Source organism: Bos taurus, chromosome 29, assembly GCF_002263795.3.
Source record: "Bos taurus isolate L1 Dominette 01449 registration number 42190680 breed Hereford chromosome 29, ARS-UCD2.0, whole genome shotgun sequence".
In the NCBI taxonomy this organism is placed as follows: domain Eukaryota; kingdom Metazoa; phylum Chordata; class Mammalia; order Artiodactyla; family Bovidae; genus Bos; species Bos taurus.
In genome coordinates, this window is record NC_037356.1 from 11,353,413 (window position 1) to 11,379,553 (window position 26,141).

The 26,141-nt window shown below is 38.9% G+C and overlaps 1 protein-coding gene across 15 annotated transcripts in view; it reads left to right on the forward strand.

Moving 5' to 3' along the window:
- The window catches only part of DLG2 (discs large MAGUK scaffold protein 2), a 2,323,126-nt gene that overhangs the window by 1,420,727 nt on the left and 876,258 nt on the right, over nucleotides 1-26,141 (forward strand). For all 15 annotated transcript variants that reach the window (XM_059883216.1, XM_059883213.1, XM_059883215.1 and 12 more), the window contains one exon: nucleotides 23,297-23,350. In XM_059883216.1, coding sequence (XP_059739199.1) covers nucleotides 23,297-23,350 — 54 coding nt within the window. The remainder of the gene's footprint in view (nucleotides 1-23,296; nucleotides 23,351-26,141) is intronic.

A 26,141-nucleotide genomic window follows, 5' to 3' on the forward strand; every position in this document is an offset into this window, starting at 1 on the left:
GAATATAAAAATACGTGATTCTTTAAGTAGCTCTTTTTTTGAAGGATTGAGATAATCTATTAAAAATAAGAGAACACTCTTTAAAATTAAGACCCGCAGTTATTTGGAATTCTTTAAGAAAAACATTATTTATGACATAGAGTTGGTCTTCTTTGAAATACGAGTTGTTTTCAACTGACTCAAGTTAGATTTCATTATGTTTTTCTCGGTAACTGAGGAATCACCTGTTTTAAAGATTTAAAGTTCTTCTCATTGAATACTATTTTCTGGTTGGATCTCTGTAAGTTTATCTTAATTGTCGAGGACATAAAATATAGTTTTTGCAAGGGTTTAAGCCATTCTTGGTGGGAAGCTTTCTAAATCAGATTAAGTTATAATTATTCTACTTTGAACTGGAATCTGCTGTGTAAAGTTTGCTTCTCCTATCTTTATTAAACTCTTCTTCCTTTGTTTTATCATGAAGGTTATGATACCCCTGGTGAAGCTCAAGTGTCTCCTCCTTTGTAGAGCTTTCTCTGGCTAGACAGAGCTGTTTTCTCCTATCTCAATTCCTTGAGATCTCAGGCACCTCCGATCTGTCACCCAAATTATTTAATCGTATTTTCTTTTCTGTCTCTCTAATTATATTGCAACTTCTTGGAGTTAAGGAGAAAAGAAAAATATGTTCGAAAAAGGAAGCGATATTTGTTGGTTTTTTGTTTTGTTTTCATGTATCAAACTCCTTGAATATAGGCTGTATCTATTCCTAGGGCCTACCATAGTGCCTAGCACAACGGAGTGCTTGGTGAGCATGGGTGGAATGAGTGAAATCAACTGAGTGTCTCCAATTCCATCATTTCTAGTTACTACACGGCAGTTTTCATCAAGGGCTTTGTCTATACTGACTTCATAAAATTATTTCTATTCAAATCCATCCGGAGATAACAATAAACCTTGACTAAAGCACCGCAGTGGCTGCGATGGTGGGAGTGGTAATGTGTTAGTGCCGAAGACAGACCTTTCTGGGGAAAAATAGACTTGGTTTCAGTTACTGTAGTCCATGGGCTACTCTTCTTCCAGACTTGGTTTCAGTTACTGTAGTCCATGGGCTACTCTTCTTCCATTCCCGTGTCTGGGTCCCCATATTGCAGGCATTTATGTAGACATATTCAAGTTTTATTCATATTTTCTTCATTTTGACTCTTCTAAATCTTTTCCCAAAGATATTAGGAATTTGCCAGTCTCTCAACTCTTCTTAGATTGCCTCCAAGTCTTGCATTAAATGTATCATTATGTCATCATAATTTTATGAGGACTATTTTTAGAAATCATAGCCATCATTAAAATATTACTACCAGTTGAAAATAATTCTGTTTAAACTGAACCTCAATTTATTTAGTTTTAGAATATATAATTTAGATCCCAGGAAAGAGCTTCATTTATTCCATGTTTTATGTACTTTTTAAACCCAGTGATACGTATTTCATACACACACACACATTTACACACATATACATAACTGAGTATGTGACATTCTTGGCTAATAATACCCTTCATTTTTTAGGATATCCAGATATATTCTTGAACTACACATCTTCACAATGATGCATTAAGCATATTAAGTGAATTAAAAACTATATTGACATAATTATCTTCTTTAAAATAGATTTGTTGCCTTTTAAAATAAAACACTAAGAGATGAATGATATTTAGGAAGTGTAGACATACTTGGATGTAGCTGATCTTAGAAACACTGACCTGAAATCTTCACAAGCTGTCTGTGCATCTCCTGTAAATGTGGATTACTAACACTGCATTAGAATACGGGGCCACCTGGCTCGTCTGGATCATCTCTCACACTCACAATAAGCCATAGATCACAAGCAGTTTTTCAGCCAGTGCAGTTGGGTACTAATAATAAACCTTACATAAAATCTCAAGATACAATAATCTTCCTGAGAGAACTTCCATGTGCAGCCTAAAATACACGTTGGAGACAGGAAACACAGGATAAAGACCGGAAAGTGCACTCCAACTTGTCTCAACATCACTTTGGCAGAGACACTGCCCTACCCCTTGCCCAACTGGAACTTTAGCTGAAAAGCTGACTGTCTTTTGCTGAAATGTACAAAATCGGCGTTCCTTGTGCTGCTAGCCATCATGTTTGGTTTTGGTCTAATGTGAAGGTCATGCAGCTTGCCAAGCACTGGTTGAAATGCTAAAATGATTAAATCAACAGAACCCCTGATGATACTTATATGGAATTCTGCCCACCAGGAATTTTCAAATGGACCTTGTTGAGTGCCTTAAGTACCCATGAATTGCTCTAAGAATTAAGGGGTGCCAAGCTTCATAGATCTCAGTTGGGTTATGAAGATCAAACAGAATTTGATAATGATGGAAGAGGGCATTCTAAGTAGAAAGGAATCGTAAAGATATTTACTAATTGTGTAAAGATGGTCCATTTTCCATCTGATCTGTCATTCAACCAGTATTTACCAGATACATTTTATGTATCAGAAATTATGTAATATGCCAGGGAAGGTAGCAATAAACAGCACAAGTTCAAACCCTACCTTGAGGGCATTTAGATTCAAGTGGATGAGACAAACATTAAATGAACAATTACATATATATCTGTACCACACACTTGAATACTATCCTGTAAGAGTTGTTCACAGTATTTGTCACAATTGTAATTTAATATTGCACATGTGCATACACAGATATATGTAATATACATCTATTATCAAAATAGTATAGCAATTATATTTTGCAAAGCCACTGCAAACTAAACAAATTATTCTTTGCCAAATATTTTGTAGTCTTAAAATGCATATTAATTTCTTTAGCAAATAATTAATTTCTTTAGCAAGTCTGTCTGACACATCCCAGACTTGGTACTTTAGTATAAAAGTGATAGTATATGCTGAGCACTTATCATGTGTCACGTACTGTTCTAAGTCCTTCATGTATATTTCACCCAGTTCTGTCAACAGCTCTCTGATGTGCGCACTATCATTTCCACTTTACAAAATTTACAGAAGTTAAGTAACTTCTTCATGATCACACAACTAATAAATGGAAAGGCCAGGCCTTGAAACTAGTTATCTGGCCCCAGAGCCCATTTTTTTATAGGTTCATCTAGTGAAGGAGAAAACCACTGAATCCAAAACCACTTCAGCATAGCATGCTGAAAGCAGCAATCGAGGGATAGACAAACCACAGTGCATGCAGCAAGGTGGACGTGCCCCATCTGCTTGAATGGAGAGGAAAGATGACCAAGGAAGAATAAAAAGAGGAGAGAGGTCTGGAGATGGCTTTAAAATAGTGGTGTATCAGGTGAAGGGAATGAGTGAGGCTGCCACAGTAGGTGCAAAGGCACTGAGGCATGAAAGAATAGTATGGAGTGAGGCATAGTCATCAGTTTTCCTTAAGTCCTCATCTTCCTCTTTGAGCGTTCAGAAGAGATATTAGGAACAACACAGATGAGAGATGGATCATTTACTTAAGGTAAGAATCCTCTAGGTCAATCAGAAAAAGAAGAACAGAACAGTTATGGAACCACAAAGTGAAGTTCCATCTTTTAAGACAACTCACATTTCCTTCCATGGAACTTGCCTCACACAGTGTAACCAGATGATATACCTTCTGCCTCATTATTTCAACCCTGATTAACACTCCTTGAAGAAAAATAAGAGTAAGAAACCTACATCCATACTGCTTTAATCTACACTTTCTTGTTTCATCATCATAAGACCAACATCAAGTGGCCCTAATATTAATATCTCCATTTTAGAGGATCAGTACCTTGTTTAAAAATCATATAGATGCTATGACCATGAAAGAAACCAGGCCTTCAAACCCTAATTCCATCTGCCTTTCCCCTTCACCCCCATTGTGGTTCTTTGCCTGTATCTCTTGTGGTGTTTCTCTGTTTTATATTATAAGCATTCGAAAGATTTCTCTTGTTTTCATATGACACAGTAAAGTCTTTGCAGAGCAAAACCATGTGTTTCCTTGGGAGGTAAATCTGAAAGGGAGAAGGTATATGTGTACATATAGGGCTTCCCTGGTGGCTCAGTCGGTAAAGAATCCACCTTCAATGCAGGAGACTGGGTTCAATTCCTGGGTCTAGAAGATACAGGAAGATCCCCTGAAGAAGGAAACGGCAATCCACTCTCATGTTCTTACCTGGTAAATCCCATGGACAGAAGAGCCTGGTGGGCTACAGGTCACAAGAGTCAAACATGACTTGGCGACTACACCACTACCATGGCTGATTCATTTTGTGGTCCAGTAGAAGCTAACATGATATTGTAAAGCAACTATACGCCAATAAAAGTTTTTTTAAAAAGAAAACAAAAAACCACATGTGTTTCCTCTACCTACATATTACCATCCTAAGTACACTGCCTTAAATATGATGTTTACTAAACAATTCTGTATGTACTGATTAATACTTAAAATGTCAGAACTTAGGCAGCAGTGAGATGACGATGAGGAAATAATCCTTCTTGTCTCTAACATCCTTGAAACCTGTCTGTTCTGCCCCACCATCGCTTTCACAGACGCTGCCTCCAGCCCCGGATGTTGAATTTAAACCATCGTAAGCTTAGGTCAGCTCTAAATAGGGTTTGTTCGGTGATGAGTTTCAGTCCTGGTTCACGGTGTTCCAAGTGTGTTTTGTCCTTTCCGGATTCTAAATACTACTTGACTCATCATTCTCAATCATGTCGGATTTCGTTTTCTATTTTATTCCTCTTAGCCTCGCTCTGCACTTGTGTCTAGTAACACCCCAGTTTTTAGTCTATTTTCTTCCGAAGAATATGAACAAGGCTATTAATGGAATTTCTATTAGTAAAGGAATAAAGATGGCACTTCATCTATAGAGATGTTCAACCTAAAGAGGACCCAAAAAAGAAAAAACCAAAACTAGCTGAAGCGACCTGGATAATTGCAACAGCCTGGATCTGAATGAATGTTTACAGATTCCTGGTAAAATGGAATGGAACTGTCACTTTTGTTTTTGAACAAAAGACAAAATCTTGCTATCTTGTTATCTTCCTCTTGCATGCAGTTTGCATTTCTTTGACTGCTGGTCTTGAGATTTCTGTGCATAGGCATCTGGAGTCTATGAAAAATTAACGCCAGGTGCAGGATGCCTGGTCTTTGTTTCAATATTGCTCATTGTAAAATGTTTGTGTTGACTCATCAGAATGGGGTATTAGCACAGATATATCTTATGGTACAATGGAGTAAACCCCATCCTCTGCCACGCCGACTTTCCTCACCTACTCTGTAAACTGCAAAAATAGAGCCCCAAACATTTTTTGTTACAGAACACAAAAGCAGACATTTGTTCAGGGTTAATAATAGCACTCTTCTCCAAGCAACAACAAAAAATCACACACACATCAAGCACGGAAAACCTTTAATGAACTAATAGTAGAAAAGACTGTACTGCACTCTTTTTTTTTTAATTTTTTTATTAAAGGGTAATTGCTTTACAGAATTTATTGTTTTTTGTCAAACCGCATCATGAATCAGCCATAGGTATACATATATCCCCTCCCTTTTGAACCTCCCTCCCATCTCCCTTCCCATCCCACCCCTCTAGGTTGATACAGAGCCCCCGTTTCAGTTTCCTGAGACATACAGCAAATTCCCGGTGGCAATCTATCTTGCATATGGTAATGTAAGTTTCCATGTTACTCTTTCCATACATCTCACCCTCTCCTCCCCTCTCCCCGTGTCCATAAGTCTATTCCCTATGTCTGTTTCTCCATTGCTCCCCTGTAAATAAATTCTTCAGTACCATTTTTCTAGATTCTGTATATGTGCATTAGAATACAGTATTTATCTTTCTGTTTCTGACACACTTCACTCTGTATAATAGGTTCTAGGTTCATCCACCTCACTAGAACTGACTCAAACACGTTCCATAATGGCTGAGTAATATTCCATTGTGTATATGTACTGCATCTTTCTCCATTCATCTATTGATGGACATCTAGGTTGCTTCCATGTTCTAGATATTGTAAATAGTGTTGCAATTAACAATGGGATACATGTTTCTTTTTCAATTTTGGTTTCCTCAGGGTATATGCCTAGGAGTGAGATTACTGGGTAATATGGTGTTTTTAGTCCTAGTTTTTTAAGGAATCTCCATACCATCTTCCAGAGTGGCTGTATCAATTTACATTCCCACCAACAATGCAAGAGCATTCCCTTTCTCTACTCCCTCTCCAGCACTTATTGTTTATAGACTTTTTGATGAGAGCCATTCTGACCATGTGAGGTGATATCTCATTGTGTTTTGATTTGCATATATCGAGCATCTTTTCATGTGTTTGTTAGCCATCTGTATGTCTTTGAAGAAATGTCTTTCAGGTCTTTTTCCAGCTTTTTGATTGGGTTGTTTTTTGGGCATTGACTTGTATGAGCTGCTTGTATATTTTGAAAATTAATCCTTTGCCGGTTGTTTCATTTGCTATTATATCCTTCCATTCTGAGAGTTGTCTTTTCACCTTGCTTATAGTTTCCTTTGCTGTGCAAAAGCTTTTAAGTTTAATCAGGTCCTACTTGTTTACTTTTGTTTTTATTCCCATTGCTCTAGGAGGTTTGTCATAGAGGATTTTGCTTTGATTTATGTCATCAAGTGTTCTGCCTATGTTTTTCTCTAAGAGTTGTCTTAAATGTAGGCCTTTAATCCATTTTCAGTTTATCTTTGTATTTGGTGTTAGAAAGTGTTCTAATTTCATTCTTTTACACGTAGCTGTCCAGTTTTCCCGGCACCATTTATTGAAGAGGCTGTCTTTGCCCCACTGTATATTCTTGCCTCCTTTGTTAAAAATAAGGTACCCATAGGTGCAAGGGTTTATTTCTGGGCTTTCTATCTTGTTGCATTGGTCTGTATTTCTGTTTTTGTGCCAGTACCATGCTGCCTTGATGACCGTAGCTTTGTAGTATAATATGAAGTCAGGAAGGTTGATTCCTCCAGCTCCATTCTTCTTTCTCAAGACTGCTTTGGCTATTCAGGGTCTTTTATGTTTCCATATGAATTGTGAAATTTTTTGTTCTAATTCTGTGAAAAATGCCATTGGTAATTTGATAGGGATCACATTGAATCTGTAGGTTGCATTTGGCAGTATAGTCATTTTCACAATATTGATTCTTCCTATCCAGGAACATGGAATATCTCTCCATCTGTTTATATCATCTTTTATTTCTTTCATCAGTGTCTTATAATTTTCTGTGTACATTTCTTATGTCTCCTTAGATAAGTTTATTCCTAGATATTTAGTTCTTTTTGTTGCAGTGGTGAATGGGATTGATTCCTTAATTGCTCTGATTTTTCATTGTTGGTATATAGAAATGCAAGTGATTTTTGTGTATTGATTTTGTATCATGCAACTTTGCTAAATTCACTGATTAGCTCTAGTAACTTTCTGATACTATCTTTAGGGTTTTCTATGTACAGTATCATGTCATCTGCAAACAGGGAGAGCTTTACTTCTTTTCTGATTTGGATTCCTTTTATTTCTTTTTCTTCTATGATTGCTGAAGCTAGGACTTCCAGAACTATGTTGAATAATAGTGGTGAAAGTGGACACCCTTGTGTTATTCCTGATCTTGGAATGCTTTCAGTTTTTCAAAATTGAGAATAATGTTTGCTGTAGGCTTATCATATATGACCTTTACTCTGTTGAGATAGGTTCCTTCTATGCCCATTTTTTGAAGAGTTTTAATCATAAATGGGTGCTGGATTTTGTCAAAGGCTTTTTCTGCATCTATTGAGATGATCATATGTTTTTTATCTTTCAGTTTGTTGATATGGTGTATCACAGTGATTGATTTGCATATATTGAAGAATCCTTGCATTCCTGGAATAAACCCAACTTGATGATGGTGTATGAGCTTTTTGATGTGTTGCTGAATTCTGTTTGCTAAAATTTTGTTGAGGACTTTTGCACCTATGTTCATCGGTGATATTGTCCTTTAGTTTTCATTTTTGTGTTGTCTTTGGTTGGTTGGTTTTGGTATCAGGGTGACGGTGGCCTTGTAGAATGAGTCTGGAAGTGTTCCTTCCTCTGCAATTTTTTGAAAGAGTTTTAGGAGGATAGGCATTAGCTCTTCTCTAAATGTTTGATAGAATTCTCCTGTGAAGCCATCTGGTCCTAGGCTTTTGTTTTTGGGGAGATTTTGATCACAGCTTCAATTTCAATGCTTGTAATTGGATTGTTCATAATTTCTATTTGTTCATAATTTCTATTTCTATTTCTTCCTGGTTCAGATTGAACTTTTCTAAGAATCTGTCCATTTCTTCCAGGTTATCCATTTTATTGCCATATACTTGTTCATAATAGTCTCTTATAATCCTTTGTATGTCTGCATTGTAGAAAAGACTGTACTTTTTTAAGCTTCATTTAGATATTTTTATTTAGCAGGAACATCCTTATAAACAGTAGAGATTGTAGTTTTTATTTTGTATAGAAACCAGAAAATATACGGTACTAATGTTTTTACTATTGCTACCACCGAAATGACCACTGCACTCTTATTTCTGCCTTATATTTTCCTTATCTTTGTCTATCTTATTTCAGTTCTCAAAGCAGTGTAAACTAGATTTTTTTCTCATTACTAGTTTGTAAGGTAAGGAAGGCAGATTTTAACATCCCATGTTATTTATAAGGGGCCTCCCCGGGGGTGCTAGTGGTAAAGAACCCACCTGCCACTGCAGGAGGTATAAAAGACATGGGTTCAATTCCTGGGTCGGCAAGATCTCCTGGAGGAGGGCACGGCAACCCACACCAGTATTCTTACCTGGAGAATCCCATGGACAGAGGGGCCTGGCAGGCTGCAGTCCATCGAGTCACACAGAGTCGGGCATGACTGAGTGATTTCACACACACATGCACATCATTTATAAGAAAATTGAAGTGGCCGAGATCAGAAGTGGTTAAATAGTAAAACATAACCTAGTAGGGCCAGACTCTCATTCTAGATCACTTTGGCTCAGATTCAGAGTTTTAGCTACTTAAAAAATCTAGGTCTGAATCCTGGCTCTAACACTTGCTGTCTTGGGAAAATGCTTAACTTCTCTGTATTTCAGTTTCATCCTCTCTAAAATTAGATATTATACAGATATTTTTTAAGTTTGTGATTTAAATGAAATAATGTGAATTAAACCCTTAGTACAATGGCTAAGCAAAGAAAGTGCCCAGTAAGGGTTGCCATTATTAATATTGCAAATTTTTAATATTAGCCCAACTGTATCCTTTTACAGTTTGCAGAGGGTTTTTTGTTTGTTTGTTTTTCATAGTTTTTAATCTTTGATCACACTTCGTTCTCAAAGAAGAATGTGAGGTTGACCAAATAATTTTCAATTTCCATTTGTACTTAAAAAGTTTCAGAGAGGTTATTAACTAAGACCATTGTATGAGTGAGAAGAGATGTCTTATTTGTTAGATGACCCAAATCCTAAACCTTTTTTATTACTATTTCACTAATAAAAATGAGGTTAGTATTAAAGTCAAGAATCATCCAATTCTTATTTATAGTTGGGCGTAGCCTTAGAAATAATTTAGGGAGTTAGGTAACCTGATCGAGTTCTGCAGTGGTGCAGCAGTCCTCGCTAGGCCTCATCTGCTGACACCAAGGGCAGGGCTGGGGGCTGTTCTTCCCATAACATAAAATCATTATGTGAAAATGATTTTTGTCAAGTTAGAATAGGCAAGGAGGGCTCATGAGATGTCAGGCTGCAAACATTATATTCATAAGGAAGTCGTCATCTCCTTTCCAGTTGGTTGGGGAAATCCTTTACCGAACGAACGAAGGTTCCAATGTGTCTGAGTTCACAATTCCAGGGGACAAAGTGGTCTAAAAGAACAGAGGAGAGTCAGCCTTGAAAGCATCATTTCACTCTCCACCTTGTGACAGTCCCCATGTGCCAGAGAACAGCTTCCTCCCTGCCTTCTTGCCCTTCATTCCATTCTTCTCTCTTATGCCTACCTTCTTTCCTCTGGCCCACAGCAACAGGTAATATTCCTTCATCTTCCCTCTGATGCACAAAACGGTGGCATTATCCTAGGCCCAGGAGGAAGTAAATTGGCAAAGAGAACCCTTGCTTTGCAGAATAACTGAGGGTAAGAAAGCCATTGGGAAACTGAGAAACCCAAATAACATTGGCAGTGCCACTCTAGGAAGCTGAGACAGCTGTGGGGCTAGGAACTGGGTGGCATTTTAGACCTAGAGATCTGTAGGCTCTTGGCTGTGGGACAAAGAGTTCATTGCCTAGTCGATGACAATATACAAACACATCTGCAGAATATATTCTTTGGCACCAGCAAATGTTGGCAATATTTAGCCAACCTCTATTTTTCTAGTCCCCATTCACTTCTCCTTCTAATCTATTCTTTCCCCTTGTTTTTCCTCACTGAAAATGATTTCAAACAAGACCTTAATTTTGAAGAAAAATGGGTAGAAGTGAGAGTAATAGATGTACAGATGTTTTCAGAATTTAAAATAAGGGAAATTGATCTAAAATGTTGTCTACTCTGTTGCTGTCACAACCCAGCCCAAGTGCCATCATTTAAAAGCAGGTATTAAAACATTTTCCAGACCCAACAGGAACATAAGCACCTTATCTCTTACTAATAGTGAAACAGTAAACCAAACTCACACCTCCTCTTCATCTTTCTGCCTCACATTTTACCCCCTCTCTCAGACACACACATACACAAATATCCTAGATATGAAATATTTTAAGACTTTCTCCATGACTGTTACGTTTAAAACTTTGAGCATATGATCTACTGTCAAATTATGGTTGGTAGGGGGTAAAAGTGAAAACAGACCTTAGATGTTAGGAAACTTTAGCGTTAAGGCTTATAGCACATGGAGAAAGGCAAGAATGGAAGAAAGAGCTTGGTGATAATTTCTGTTTCACTTCAAATCTTTTTGCCTCTTTAATATGGCAGAGAATTCTTTGCCACTAATTGCATGGTCTTGAGGCCAGAAAATTAACTGCTTCATTAAAAAAAAATAATTCAGGCTCTAAACATGATCATACAAAATATAGATTATGAAAATAATCATAAATAGCTTTTTGAGGTGCCTCGTTTGAGACATACAAAACCTCATCCTTTATCCAGTTAATTAGAAGCTACTTATATTAATGGTCTTTTCCCGATTCGACTTTTGTCTTATTTGTCACGCCTTTCCTAATGCCATGTCTTCTGACTTCCTGTATCTGAATGATAAAAGCAGAGGTCGTCATTATCCAGAAGGGTGACCTGTGTAGCATCCTGCCTTCTTTCCAGGATTTCCCAGCAGGTCAAAATGTATGATGAGTGAAATCAGATCCTTCATGAGACAGACCCTTAGAGGTTATCCATTTCACTCTTTACTCCTCAAATGTAAAAATAAATTGGGAGGCTCACTGTATTGCCTTTTCATCCTGAGTTACAGACTTTGCTGGGTCTAAAACTGAGATCTCCTAATTCCCCATCATCCATCTTTATGCCAGTGACATAATCCCCTGGCTGGATTGTGGTTATTTCCAGGGAGATTTACTTTTTTTTGTTTTTAACTTTTTATTTTGTATTGGGATATAGCCCATTAACAATGTTGTGATGGTTTCAAGTGGACAGAGAAGGGACTCAGCCATACATATACATGTATCCCTTCTCCCCCAAAATCCCCTCCTATCCAGGCTGCTACATAACATTGAGGAGACTTCCATGTGTAATATAATAGGTCTTTGTTGGCTATCCATTTTAAATATAGTAGTGTGTGCATATCTATGATTTTTGAGAGTCATGCAGGACCTACCTAAGATGTCAGGTTGACTCCATTATAAATAACTAAAAATATTTTAATATTAAAACATAGATGGATATGCAGTAAAAGATATTAAAAGCTACATGAATTTTTAAAAAGATAAAACATGAGACTTCAAATAAATGCCCAGTTTGAGATGGTTTTTTTGGGCTATATCTTCACACTTATCTGAAAAATTCAAGAAATTCTTAGGATGCCATTTTACTTTTTTCACAATGTTTTGAGTCCTTAGCTTTTTCACCAGATTCCATGCTTCCTCCCACTTCTCCAACTTCTGGAATGCACAGCGAGGTAGTAAATTAGAGCAGGGAACATTCCCTTGCTCCAACAGACTCGGAGTCAAAAAGAGTGAGTCTTGGCTCCACTAATTTTTAAGTCTTGTGACCTTGGGCCATTTTGTTACAGGTTCATGCCTCACTTCCCCTATCTGCATAATAAGCATAATTATAGCGTGCAACTCAGAGGCTTGTAATGAGAAGTAGCAAAGAATGAGTGTAAAGGACCAGCATATGGTAGGCATGGAAGGATCTTTCCGTTTATAACTTTCCTTAATTTACATGCCATGGTTCAGAATAGCATGGTCTGCAGTGCATGGCAGCTCCGGACGCTGCCGTCAACAGCACCGGCGGTGTGGCAGAGCAGCTTGCCGCCAGAGGACAGCGCACGGTTACTCCTTTCTACCCATTGCACTTTCGTCTCATAGGTTTCTCATGAATCTTTTATTTTTTTCTTTTAATTGGGTTATGGTTGCTTTACAATGTTGTATTGGTTTCTACCATATAACAAAGTGAATCGGCTCTATGTATACATACACCCTGTCCCTCTTGAACCTCCCCCACCCCTCTCCACCCCAGGCCTCCAGGTCACCACGGAGCACTGGGCTGAGCTTCCTGTGCTAAACTGCAGGTTCCCACTAGCTATCTGTTTTATACATGGTAATGTGTGTATGTCCCTCCCATCCCTCCCAACCTACCCCCCATGTTCACACATCTGTTCTCGACAGCTGAGTCTCTGTTCCTGTCCTGCAAATAGTTTCATCTATACCATTTTTCTAGATTCCACATATATGCATAAATATATTTGTTTTTCTCTTTCCAACTTACTTCAGTCTGTATGACAGACTCTAGGTCCATCCATATCTTTACAAATGACCCAATTTTGTTCCTTTTTTATATTTGAGTAATATTTCATTATGTGTATGTACCACATCTCCTTTATCCCTCCATCTGTTGATGGTCATTTAGGTTGCTTATCTCTTGTTGCTGTGGTTCTAGTTCTAAAGGTCTTCTTGCCTGGAAGTTTCCATAGACAGAGGAATCCGGTGGGCTATAGTCCATGGGATCACGAAGAGTTGGACACGACTTAGCACATATGCCAAAAACCCATTAATGAACATCTTTTGTGTATCTTGTATGCTAAGCACTGTTAGGAGTGTTGGTGGAAGTGAAGACATGAAGCAATGAAGTAGGTGAAGAAATGAAGCTGGTGAAGAAATGAAGTAGGATGAGGGCCCTGCTATCACAGTGGTTATAGTTTCATCAAGGAGATTAAAAGTATCACGCATGAGCCACTTAACCATCAACATGTGTAAGAACAGAAAGAAGCGTTCAGTAAGAATGGCAGAACTTGGTGCTTTCACATAACCTCTTTTCTATTATATTTATAGTTTAATGTGAACTATAGTACAAATGATGAATGTTTTAAAACTTGGGAGGAGCAGGAATGGATAGATTGATACCTGCAGTAGATTGAGGAAGCTATCACAGAGAGCCTGGGACTTTAGATTGTCCTTGCAGGGTGGATGGAGTTTGGTTAGGAAGATAAGAAAGGGGATGGTGGTTGCACAGGATGTGGCGGGGAAGAAAGAAATGTCAACAGTGGCCTTATAGTAGGCATCAACAAGGTGTATGCTTGGAGTAGTTAGAGTTATGCCCCAATGGAGGGAAGGAGACAACAGAAGGGAAATAAACAGAAAGCACTGATAGGTCACCCGCTGTGGGCAGGGCCCTGATCCAGATACTACAGAAGAAGTGGTGATGGGCCAGGCATTTGACAGCTTGCTCAGGATTCTGAAACCTGAAACTGGAAAAATACAACTGCACTGGGAGGATTATAGCTCTTTGATGGCTTCACAAAATGGAGCAGATGGTATCCACATAGCACTTTCCAGGAATAACACTGTGCAAGTGAAACAGTGAAATAGGCAGGTATTGTGATTGTGGCTTGGGGCACATTGACCAACCCACATCTGAGATTTGAGCTAATGACTCCATTTTTTGGTGCACTCTTCAGAGGGCATTTGCACACACAAGTGAAGCAGTTAGATTTGTAAATGCTCACGAGTGCATCAGTGGGATTTATGGCACCATGAAGGAATAATGGGGTACAGCAATGGGGTTTAGAGTCAGAGGACCTAGGTTTGAATGTCAGCCTTTCTCCAGATGTCTGACTTTTGGAAATTCACTCAAGCACTCTGAGGTTCAGTTTACTTACCTGTAGAATTCTACCAGTTCCTCTCGGGCTCTGTGAAGAGTAGAGAAAAAGCACAGATAGAAATCTTACCATATTTCCTGGCACACAGTGGGCATTGGTCAATGAATGGTTGTTCCCTTTCCTCTGCCTGTGGGAATGAAATGATCTAATGTGCGTGGACACACTTGTTAAATTATGAAACACGATATAGGTAGCCAATCTAATATAATATCTAGTTCAGTTTGAGTGATGATCTACAGACCTAATTTTAGTGAGTCATTTATTTTAGCCTTTTATGCTAAGTTCAAAGAGGTATGTGGACAGAGTGTAGGATGGAGGTTTGAAGAGTCGTCATAACTAACAGGGCAAACAATTTTTATCTGTTGTGTCAAGTTAGATGGATTCTAGAAAAAACTTATAAAGGAAGGAAAACTCTTTCATTCTGGGTCTTTACTTTCTGTGCCTCATTCTCCAGGCTGGCCCATCTTTTTTGTACTTGGGTTAAAGAGGTGCCCCATGCAGCCTAACTAAGACCCTTAGGATATCATTCATTTTTTGCAAAAGATTATACTACCTTGCATTTTTAAGGAGGATCAAGCAGACATGTTATCACTTTAATCCAAAGGGAAGAAACATTTACAGTGTATTTTTCAAAGATCAGTGAAAGAATTTGTGTTGACTAAAACAGACTTCTGAACACTTACCAGTTTTTAATAGGAAACAGAAGCAAGTGTTTTATAGTGAAGTGTTACCCACTTTGGAACCAGACTGATAGGTTTGACTTTTGACCCTGCTGTTACTGTCCTGATGACCTTGGACAAATTACTTAACATCTATGTGCCTCAGTTTTCTGTAAAACGAGGATATTATTATTTTTATTATTTAAGAGAGTTTGGGCAAGCAGAGTTGGATCAAGTTCAAGCCAAACATCTATCTGACACTTTATTCTTATTTTCTGAGCCCGTCTGGTGATAAGCTAGGGGGATAACCATCCCTGCGTTTTATTAAGTGCTAGGGAGAAGAACCAGGGTCTTAGCTTGCTCTGAAGTTGCTCTCTTGAGACATCCTGCCATGGATGTTAACCTGCAGTTATGCCCTGGCTAGCTAAGCCTTGGGCCCTTACATTGCTCACTCACCCACTCACCTGTTCCTGCCTCAGTGTTCTCACCTTTGAGGGGAGTTGTCCTATGTCACTGCAGGGTAAGGACAAATGAGGTGACAGGCCAGAGCCTCTTGGTGTTACTGCTGGTAATGACTCTTCCAGAGAGGCAATGTGAAAAGGAAGAGAAAATGCAGAAAAGCAAAAAGCAACCACAGTAATAAATAACATAACCTTACAGCTGTGGAGCACATCCCTTTCACTTCATGTGCATTGTTCCCCTAGCTAACTCCTTAGGAAATAGGTTAGCTGGAAAATAGCATTGTCCCATTTTTAAGTGGGGTTTTGAAAGTGATATAGGGACCTAGAAACCCTCAGAGAATTGGGGAATTGAATCTGAGTCAGTATGGGGAGAAATTTCTCTTCAGACTGGGAAAGAGAAACTAGCCATTTTCAGGGCAGAAAATAACTGCATTTTTTTTTTTTTTTTTTTTAAGTCTTACCTGGAAAATCTCAGGAGAAGGAATCAGGAGCCAGCTTGTGTTCTGGGGTTGGAAAGGCCTGGATTGGACACCCGGATATGGGGCTTCCCTGGTAGCTTAGCTGGTAAAGAATCCACCTGGAATGCAGGAGACCCCAGTTCATTTCCTGGGTCGGGAAGATTTGCTGGAGAAGGGATAGGCTACCCACTTCAGTATTCTTGGGCTTCCCTGGTGGCTCAGCTGGTAAAGAATCCGCCTGCAATGTGGGAAACCTGGGTTCAGTCCCTGGGTTGGGAGGATCCCCTGGAGAAGGGAAAGGCTACCCACTCCAGTATTCTAGCCTGGAGAATCCCATGGACTGGATAGTCCATGGTGTCACAGAGTTGGACACGACTGAGCAACTTTCACACTGTGGTACCTCTTAGAATTTCTGACCTTGGGCAAGTGGTTTAGCCACTTTGAGCCTTATTATTATCATTATTTTTAATGATAATGATAAGGTTTTCCTTAGGATACCTTGAGAAGTAAATACACTGATGTATCTTAAGTGTTTATCACAACCACTGGAACATATCGTCTTCAATAAGTGCTTAATATTTTCTTATTGTTATTCTTGTTGCTGTTGTTATCCTATCTTCTGTTTTGATACTGAACGATTATGAGCTCTGGGGCATGCCACTTCCTTTCTCTGTTTCCATTTCATATTTGTAAAATGAAGGGTAGAATGAAGCTGAGGCACTAAGAATCAAAGTTTTATGTTTCTACAGTGGATTTGTTCTTCCTGTTTTTTTTTTCCTCTCTCGTAACCATCAATATGTCTTCAATCAGTTGTTTAGCGGTGATTTTCTTTGGAACTTAAAAAGATCCTGATTCAGTCAGCCTGAGTGTGCCTACGCTTAGCCTTCTACTGAGGCATCTACAGTCTTGTTCATACAATGCACTAGGGCTCACTGACTGGGCTGGAGTGAGGAGGGCAGGGTTCTGGAACCATCCCAGATCAAGGTGAATGTCTAATTTGGCTTTCATCTAGCCTCTGAGTTGTTGGTGAGTAGTCATCATTAGAATCCAAAGAGTTCTGGTAAAGTTTGTTCCCATTCTGAACGGTAGCAGAGCATGATTTGGAGAAGGCAATGGCACCCCACTCCAGTACTCTTGCCTGGAAAATCCCGTGGACGGAGGAGCCTGGTAGGCTGCAGTCCATGGGGTCGCGAAGAGTCGGACACGACTGAGCGACTTCACTCTCATTTTTCACTTTCATGCATCAGAGAAGGAAATGGCAACCCACTCCGATATTCTTGCCTGGAGAATCCCAGGGACGGCAGAGCCCAGTGGGCTGCCATCTATGGGGTCGCACAGAGTCAGACACGACTGAAGCGACTTAGCAGCAGCAGCAGCAGAGCATGATTGTCAAGAGCATGGATTCTGGGTGAGGGGGGAGGGTTAAAACACATACACACACACACACACACACTACTATATATAAAATAGATAAAAAGCAAGTACCTACTGTATAGTACAGGGAGCGATATTCAGTATTTTGTGATAACCTATAATGGCAAAGAATATTGCACATATGTATGTAGATATGCATAATTGAATCACCTTCTGTACACCTGAAACTAACATAACATTGTAAATTAACTGCACTTCAATTTTTTAATGGTTAAAAAATAAAATTATATAGTTTAGAAAAAAAGAGCAGAAACTCTGAGCCAGACTGTCAGGTTATTTGGGTTTGAAGATGGATTTATTTATGGCTTTGGAAAAGTTACCTAACCTGTATTTTCTCACCTGTAAATGGAAAACAAGAGTGTCTCATTGGGTTATTTGATGATTAAGTAATTAATTAATATAAATAAGTGTAGTAAAGTGCTTGCCTGTAGTATTGTCCATCCCAGTGTTACTGTATCAGGTAACTGGTTGTAATGGGGTTTCTTCCTGTTCCTCTATTATGTTGGCCCATTCTGGAAATTTAAAAATGTGATGTGGTTGAGGGTGGGATGGACTCCTGCTTCGGTTTACTGCCTCTAGTTATCTGCTTTCCTGGAACCCTTTCTTTTCTCTCCTTCTTTCCTGCAGTCTGTTGGGGGGAGTTGCACACCCCTAGTTATTGGCAGGGTCCTAATCTTACTTGAAAGACATACCAGGATTTGAAAGATCTACTTGAAAGATTATCACTACCTCAAGATTCCAGGTAGTGATGATGCTCAACCAAGCAACTGCAGATCTTTCAAGGGAGAAAAGAAAGGATTCCAGGAAAGCAGAGAGCTAGAGGCAGTGAACTGAGGCAGGAGTCCTCCCACCCCCAACCACATCACATTTTCAAATTTCCAAAATGGGCCAACATGATAGAGGATTAGGAAGAAAACCTAATAAAAATAAAATTATCCTGAGTTTGGCTTTTTGCGTACCAATTCAATATTTAATGGCAGACCTCTTATTTCAGGCCTGATGGGGTATGTGGGTAGTAACCCCCATGTTCTATTTCCCTGGTTGGAATCAGGACATGATCTGATTAGGGTTCACCCAGATGGCAGCCCTCTTTATGATTATGAAGCTAAAAGACAATTACTGTGATATCTTGGAGCAGGCCATCTATGCCAGCTAATAGTTACCTTGAGCTTCTGAGATGTCTCCTTGTCTTACTGAAGTCATATACACACACAAATGGACTCGTTTTAAAATTTCAGTGGCTTCCATTTTAGTCTTCATGCGACACTGTAGATAGAGCCTGTGTTACTTCTTGCCTCTTCAGGAGCCTTGTTCTTTAAGTCTGGGAAGATAAGCCAAAGATTCTGAGCCCCCAAAACAGCTCATGAGTTATTCTTGCCATATTTTACCTCCTGTTTAATTTGGCCTACTGACAGCCAGCTGCCTTCTGCTTGCATGTTCCAGGTCACTTGAAATCCCTGCACGATTCCTAGGCCTATCAATGTTTTTATTCAGTTCCTAGTGTATTTAGGTCACTTAGCTGTGTGGGTTTCTCTTCGTTTCTAGTTTGCTTCTTAAAAGTTTAGTTATAAGGGCTTCCCTGGTAGTCCAGTGGTTAATACTTTTATCTTCCTATGCAGGGGATATGGGTTCAATCCCTCGTCAGGGAACTAAGATCCCATATGCCTTGTGGCCAGAAGGAAAAATATATATATATATTGTAACAAATTCAATAAAAGACATTAAAAAATGGTCCACATTAAAAAACAAACAAATAAAAACTTAAAAAATAGTTTAGGTATAGGCCTGGATTCAGTCTTCTGACCTTCCCACTGGTTAGCCTGTGCTTGTCAGCAATAAGCCTCACAGACTGTGTTATTTGACCAGCTTCTCTACCACCCCTGCCAGTACCTTGCTTGAAGAGGCTTCCTCTGGTTTGGTGACCACCTGCCCATTTATGTCACGGTATTTCACACTCTGGCACTTAACAAATATAGCATCAGTTGGAATTAATGAACCCCTTTGAAAATGTGCATTCCTAATGTAAGACTCTTTATTAGTTACATTATCTTGGTGGCAAACAATAGAGGTTTAGTTTTTCATTTACTATCATGAGAAAAGTTAATGATGTACTATTTGACTATCCCATGGGATTCAAGGACAGGAAGGTGGCAGGAATTTATGAATAACTTGATCTGTTAATTTGGATTATATCAGTATTTTCTCTGCTTGCTTCTGTCTTCCCTCTGATTAGCTTTATTCTTCCCTCTTCCTGTAAACTGGCTTTTTCCTTCACTTTCATGCACTGGAGAAGGAAATGGCAACCCACTCCAGTGTTCTTACCTGGAGAATCCCAGGGACGGGGGAGCCTGGTGGGCTGCCGTTTATGGGGTCGCACAGAGTCGGACATGACTGAAGTGACTTAGCAGCAGCAGCAGCAGCAGAGAATGTAATATAAAAGGCAAGCCCTTCTTGTCTTATAGTTTGGGTTGCCCAAGTGAGATTCATTTTCGTAAGCCTTTATGTTTACATTCAGACAAACCTTTAAGCTTCTGATTTAAAGGTCTTCTTTTATCATATGTGATACTGATAACTCTCTCCAGTTAATGGAAATCAGCAACTTGAAGGGAAATGCTGAAATCTGCTAAATCATCCATTTGATTTAGGGGTTTCACTAAAGAGGACATGCAGTATGGAGAGAGAAGGTGTGTATGGCAAGGCAGTGTGGAGATGATGCTTAGTACTTTACCTATCAAAGTACCTGGGGACCTGGTTTTCACATGCAGAAACCAAACTAGGCACAGACTCACATGGTCTCGAAGGTGAGAAAAGAAACAGGCAGCAGGACAAGCCAACGCAACATCTGATGAGAGAAGCATATTTGTGGACCATACCTAGAATTCTCCTGGACTCTGTTCTGCTCCCACCTGGGGCACTCATTCTCTGCTACTGTGTGCCATTGAGCACCCAGCAGACTATAAGAAGCTTCTGAGAAAATGGTCTGGGGAGCGCTCTGAGGCTTCTGTAGCAGAGCAGTGGGATTTTCAGAAAGCCTCATGTAGCAGCTCAGTGGGGGTATTGTGCTATTCAGAAGAGCCCACCCTGGCGTCTCCTTGGCACTCACATCAGGGAGTTGCCAGTGTCAGATGTACGTGATGTATGTGTGTGCTCACACAACCCACAAACATTTGTTCATGCATTTTTAGTGACTGTCATAGATGTAGGAATTAACTGCACTTCTAGATCTTTTTAGCACCAAGAAGGAACAATGAGCTTTTCACATTATACAGATTGGGGTTCACAGACTTTACATCCTGCATTTATGAACTAATTATTATTTCAAAAAACTGGATAATTGAGTGTTAATGACTGGTTAAAAAAGAAGATGATAGTAGATATTAGAAAGTCATCACAGTTTTGTTGGTAACATAAGATTATCTCAGAAATGCTTTCCAAATCTCACAAAGAGATATTTCCTATGTACTATACTTTATAGCTTCACTTAGTCAATATTTCCTAAGTATTTACTGAGCTCTTTCTGTGTACCCAGGTGCTGTGAAAAATTCTAGGAAAATAAATAATCCTTGTGGTTGCAAGTGTCTAACTGGAAAGACCAAATTTACATACATGAAATGGAAAATAGCAACAGAAACATGCAAAAGTGATAAATGGCGCTGTATAGGGAATGGATCTATGTGTAAGATTTATTTTCAGACCACATGAATGCAATTTATAAGAGGGTAAAATGAGTTGAAAGTCCCAAATCAAACCAAAGCATATTTTTTGATCAAAGTATAGTAGGTAACAAGGAGAAATACAAGTACTGCGTATGATAGTCAGAATGTTTTCAGTAGTCTAGTCAAGGAGACAAGATGCAAATCTTTTGGGAGTCCCAGGAGCCAATTAGAAAGCATAGAAGAAATATCAAAACAAAAAACCAGAAACCATCAAGGAATTACCAGGTGGCTTTCAACATCTGCTATGCAAGACCCTGCAGCCTTTCCTACCTTCAAGGCAGTCTTTAATTTGCCTGGGTCTTACTGGCTGGTCTAGTTAGAGACCTCAAATAACTGTAGAACTCCAGTGGTAGAGACCCCTAGGTAATGGACTCATAGAACAGTCTAGTGTGCAAAAATGGATTTTGAGGTCAGAAAGGCTGCTGTGAAAGCTCAGCTCTCATTTTCTCTGAACCTCGGTTTTCTCATCTGTATCATAGGGATATTAACAATAATGCCTCATCAGTATGGTTTTCTGGAGATTATATGAGGATATATATGCATATTATTATAAATGGACAAGTAATATGTATTTAATAAATGGTGATTTTCACGACCTAATTAGTTCTCTTTAGTGCAACTGTGCCACTAGCATAGCATTGAGATTACAGGGGCAGAAACAGTGCACAAACCATCCAGGAACATTATATCCTTATGACAGTCCATTTTTAAGGGCATTAGCTAGTAACAATATTTAATATTGATTGTGAAATTTACGTTTACAAAGCCCATTCAAATATATCACCTCATTTATTCTTCAGACAACCTTTTTAGAAAGTGATTATTTTTATTTCCATTCTACAGAGGAGGAAAATGAGGCAAAGAGAGTTAGTGGGCTTGCCCCCAGATCAGATGACCAAGAAGTTGCTGAGCCCCCAAATCATATAATCAGGAAGTTGTTAAAACAAACCCAAGCCCAGGTCTTCTGACTCCAAACCTCATGTTCATCTCCCTATGCTACAGACTTCTTAACAGTTTTGGGGTAGGTTCCAGTGGAGACTTTCTCCAAAGCCTATGTTTATCCACAAAGTACTTGTTTTTAGGAGTTAACAAATAAACCATGAATATTCAGTTGACCCACTGTGTAGACATGTGAAGCAGGGTCATGTTTTCAACGACCAATGATTTTAGTTAAAACTTGGAACTCTGTTCTATAAAATCTGCCGGATTGCATTTGTTTTGTCTTTCGATTAGGATCCCATAGGCATAGATTGACATTAGAAAGCTGTTAACTCTTGTTAACTCCAGAGGGCACAGTTAATGAAATGTCCCCAAAGTTGAGCACTTGGGCAAACTACCGTGTCGTCTAGGACAGCTCCCGATTAATCATGGTGAGGCCATTTCCTCTATCTAAATGAAATCTGCAATTTGGGAAGATTAAAGATCCTTTGGGGGATGAAGGAAAAGTTGCTGTGAAAAGTCTAGAAACTAGAAAATAGATCTGCTCAATATTCATGAAGTCAGATTGGCCGATGCAAATAGATTGCAATCTCTTATTTTCTAATGACTTGGCTTGTAGCACTCCTACATCAGTTTTATACAGATTCCTACTCATCTTTAAAAGGAATGGCTGCATTTTGTAGTTTTTTTTTTTTTTTTTTTAAAAAGAACTTTAGCATATCTAATACGATTTTCTGCCATGTTTGACTAATTTTTAATTTTCTACCTAAGGGTTTCTAAAGCAGATTTTCAAAGGTACATAAATGATAAAGAAAAAAAATATGACACAGCATGCAAAATAGGTGAATGTATGTAAAATGTCAAAAAGTGGAAGCTTCTATTTTGCATTGTATACAATGTCCTCACAAAAGCCAGTTTAAAGAAAAGAGTTATAATGTTAGGTTTAATTTTGCTTCCATGAGAGAAAAAATCAAAATCCTTTAGCACAGCCGTTTCATAAAGAAATGTTTAACTCCTTGCCAAAGTTATTAGAAGTCATTGCCTCTTAAAACACTGCACAAATCCTCACGTCCTTGCCTTTTCAGTTCTGTGCTTACTTCATTTTATTATATGGTCAATGTAGCAAACAAATATTTGAAGGAAGGAGGGTGAAGGGAACTCTGAGTCATTTCATTTATCCCCCTAGCACCTGACATAGTACCTATGCAGGTTCTCAAGAAATACTGTTGAGCTCTTGGTTAAATAAGTTAACAGATCCTATCTCGGAATAGACTACTTGTTATTTAAAATTTTTTTCTACTTCTCTTTTTTAGGCCAGCCCTGCTCCTATAATTGTCAACACAGACACTTTGGACACGATTCCTTATGTAAGTAACATTTTTATTAGACTATCTTTAAAAACTGGTAGAACTTAATCAACAGAATTTAAAATACAGTACATATTCAGTTTCAACCAATCCAGATAATCTCATGAAATGATGTATAGCATGAGTTTTGTGCATTTTCTTTTGAAATTTGCTAACTCACAGCTTAGGCATACTGATATTTTCCTCTTTCATCCATTGTTTTGTAAAACACAAGGGTCCATCATGAGAAAAAAACAAGCCGATTATGATCAAATAATATTAGTTTCTTAGGTGTTCACTGAAAAGAGATTGATGAACTTTTCAGGTTTCTTGGTAAAGGTATACCCAAATCAATTTCTATGATAGAATCTGGGTAATCTGGATATAATATAGGATCAATAAACATTTGATGGATTTTGCTAAGCTCCTAATAAGAATTGAAGCAAAACTTTGTGAAGGCAAAGTCTATCTATATCTATCTATATATAATATACAGTAAGATGTATGGTTTTATAGAAACATGGAGCATGAGATAATAGGAACAGGCAGGTCAGAAAAGCCCCAGGTTCTTATTCTGCAATATAACCACTATGATGGCCAAAATTCTCAACGACAGAGTCTGGCTGGGTGGGAGTGACTGGAAAGTGGTGCAAAGCGCAATGTGGGTGAGTGGTGACTTGTGGAAGTCTAACAGAGCTTCGTGAGTGGCCCTAACTGATACGGTAGAGGAGAGTACTTTAGGAAGACGGGACAGATTCAGATGCCTGCAGATAAAAGGTTTGAGGCAATGCGAAGGGCTGCAGGCATAAAGGACAAGAACAAATACAACCTGCTCTTTGATTAAATGAGTACAAAGTGCTTGGTAAGTACTGGCTATTCTCAGTCTTAGACCCTAACCTCTAATGCCCACAAGGACCAAGCAAATCACAGAAACAGATGGATCAGGAAGCAGGGGGAGAGTAGGGAATAGAAAGCACATGACTTTCCAAATGTGGGGGGATGTAGCAGCAACTTGGCTCCACTGGGTGGGTCCCAAAGGGAAATGGGATCAAGAGTTCCCAGATCATTCCATTTTTCAAGAGAAGTCAGAAATTTGAATTTTATTATACAGTTTTGCAGGCAACTAACTCTCAGCAGAAGTTCAAACTCTACATGTACCAACCAAAATATGTCTAGTCTAAAGGCTGTCCTTCGGGAGATGCCTGCCTTGGAGGAACTGAAAGTCCTGAGCAGATTCTGCAAGCCAGACTGGGCCGCAGGGGAGAAGGGTGCCAGAACAAGGTTGGGACTTGGTTACAGGGACAAGTGATTAAAACTGGGACACAGGGTCAGGACAAGAATAACAGCAAGCTTGACTTAATGCTGAATCACCTGAAGTACTGAACTAGGGCTTCTTAAATCTCTCCGAACAAGAGTCATTTGGGGTCATGCTGGAAATGGGGTTAAGCTTACTGGTAGGAATCAAGTGGCTCCAGTTGTGGAAAGTAAAGGACTCTGTTGGAAGAAAGCAAAGCAATTATTAAAGACACATAATGTTCCTATTCTCTCTGTCACTCTTTCTGCTTTCCTTTCTTTATCAAAGATTTGTATCTGGATTGGACATCCAGTGGTAAGGAATCTGCCTACCAATGCAAGAGATGTGGGTTCAATCCCTGGGTCAGGAAGATCCCCTGGAGAAGGCAATGGCAGCCCACTCCAATATTCTTGCCTGGAAAATCCCAGGATAGATGTGCCTGGTGGGCTACAGTCCGTGGGGTCACAAAAGAGTTGAACATGACTTAATGACTAAACAACAACAAATATCTGGATTACTGTATACCTGACATTGTTTTAAGTGTTTAACAAATATTAACTCAATTAATCCTCATAACCACCTTATGAGACAGGTACTATTCATTTCTCCATTTTACAGATGAGAAAACTGAGTAATAAAGAGATTAAGTAACTGTCTCAGAATTGCATAGGAAGAAGCCGAGCCAAGAAGGAACCTGGGTGTCCTGGCTGTAGAGTGTGAGGCCTTACTTAACTCTGATCTAGTGACTGCTTGTTTCTACCTTCCCTCCCTCCTTTGCTACCTCTAAGCTTAAGAACAAAGTTTTCTCACTTAGCGCTTGGCAACATGCAGTTTTGGATGGAAGACAATTTGTCACAGAGGCTTCAACACCCTTGGGAGAGGGATGCGCATGTGCACACACACACACATATAATTGTATGCATTACTGTATATATTATATGTAATACATATATAAAAGGATTCTCTGTCTTTATTATAGTAAATCTCTTTACTATATCCATTGACATCATCCAAACCAGATGAGCATGCTTTGAAGTAGACATGGAGCCCAGAGACTTGGTTTTGTAAGTAGGACTGCTTACTTGCAGTAGATCCATATTATTTCAGAGTCTTCTTTAGGGTTCTCATGACTAACCTCCAGTGCCTTCATGTACAAATAATTTACCAGTAAGAATCTAAGAATTTTGAACAGACATGCTGGATTGGTATCCCAACTAATTAGCTAGTAAAATCGGCCAAATATAACAAATTAATTGAAGTGTTCTTGTTCTCTTAAATATCAATTCTTTGATATTTTAAAAATGCATTTCTTAATTGGAAGATAATTGCATTAGTGTGATGTTTTCTGCCATGCAAGAGTGTGGGTCAGTCATAATTATATATATTGTTGTTGGATTTTTTTTTTCTTTTTTGGTTTTAGGAGTACTTTTAATATTGATTTATTTTAATTGGAGGATAATTACAATATTGTAATTTTTTGCCATATATCAGCATGAATTGGCCATAGGTATACAAGTG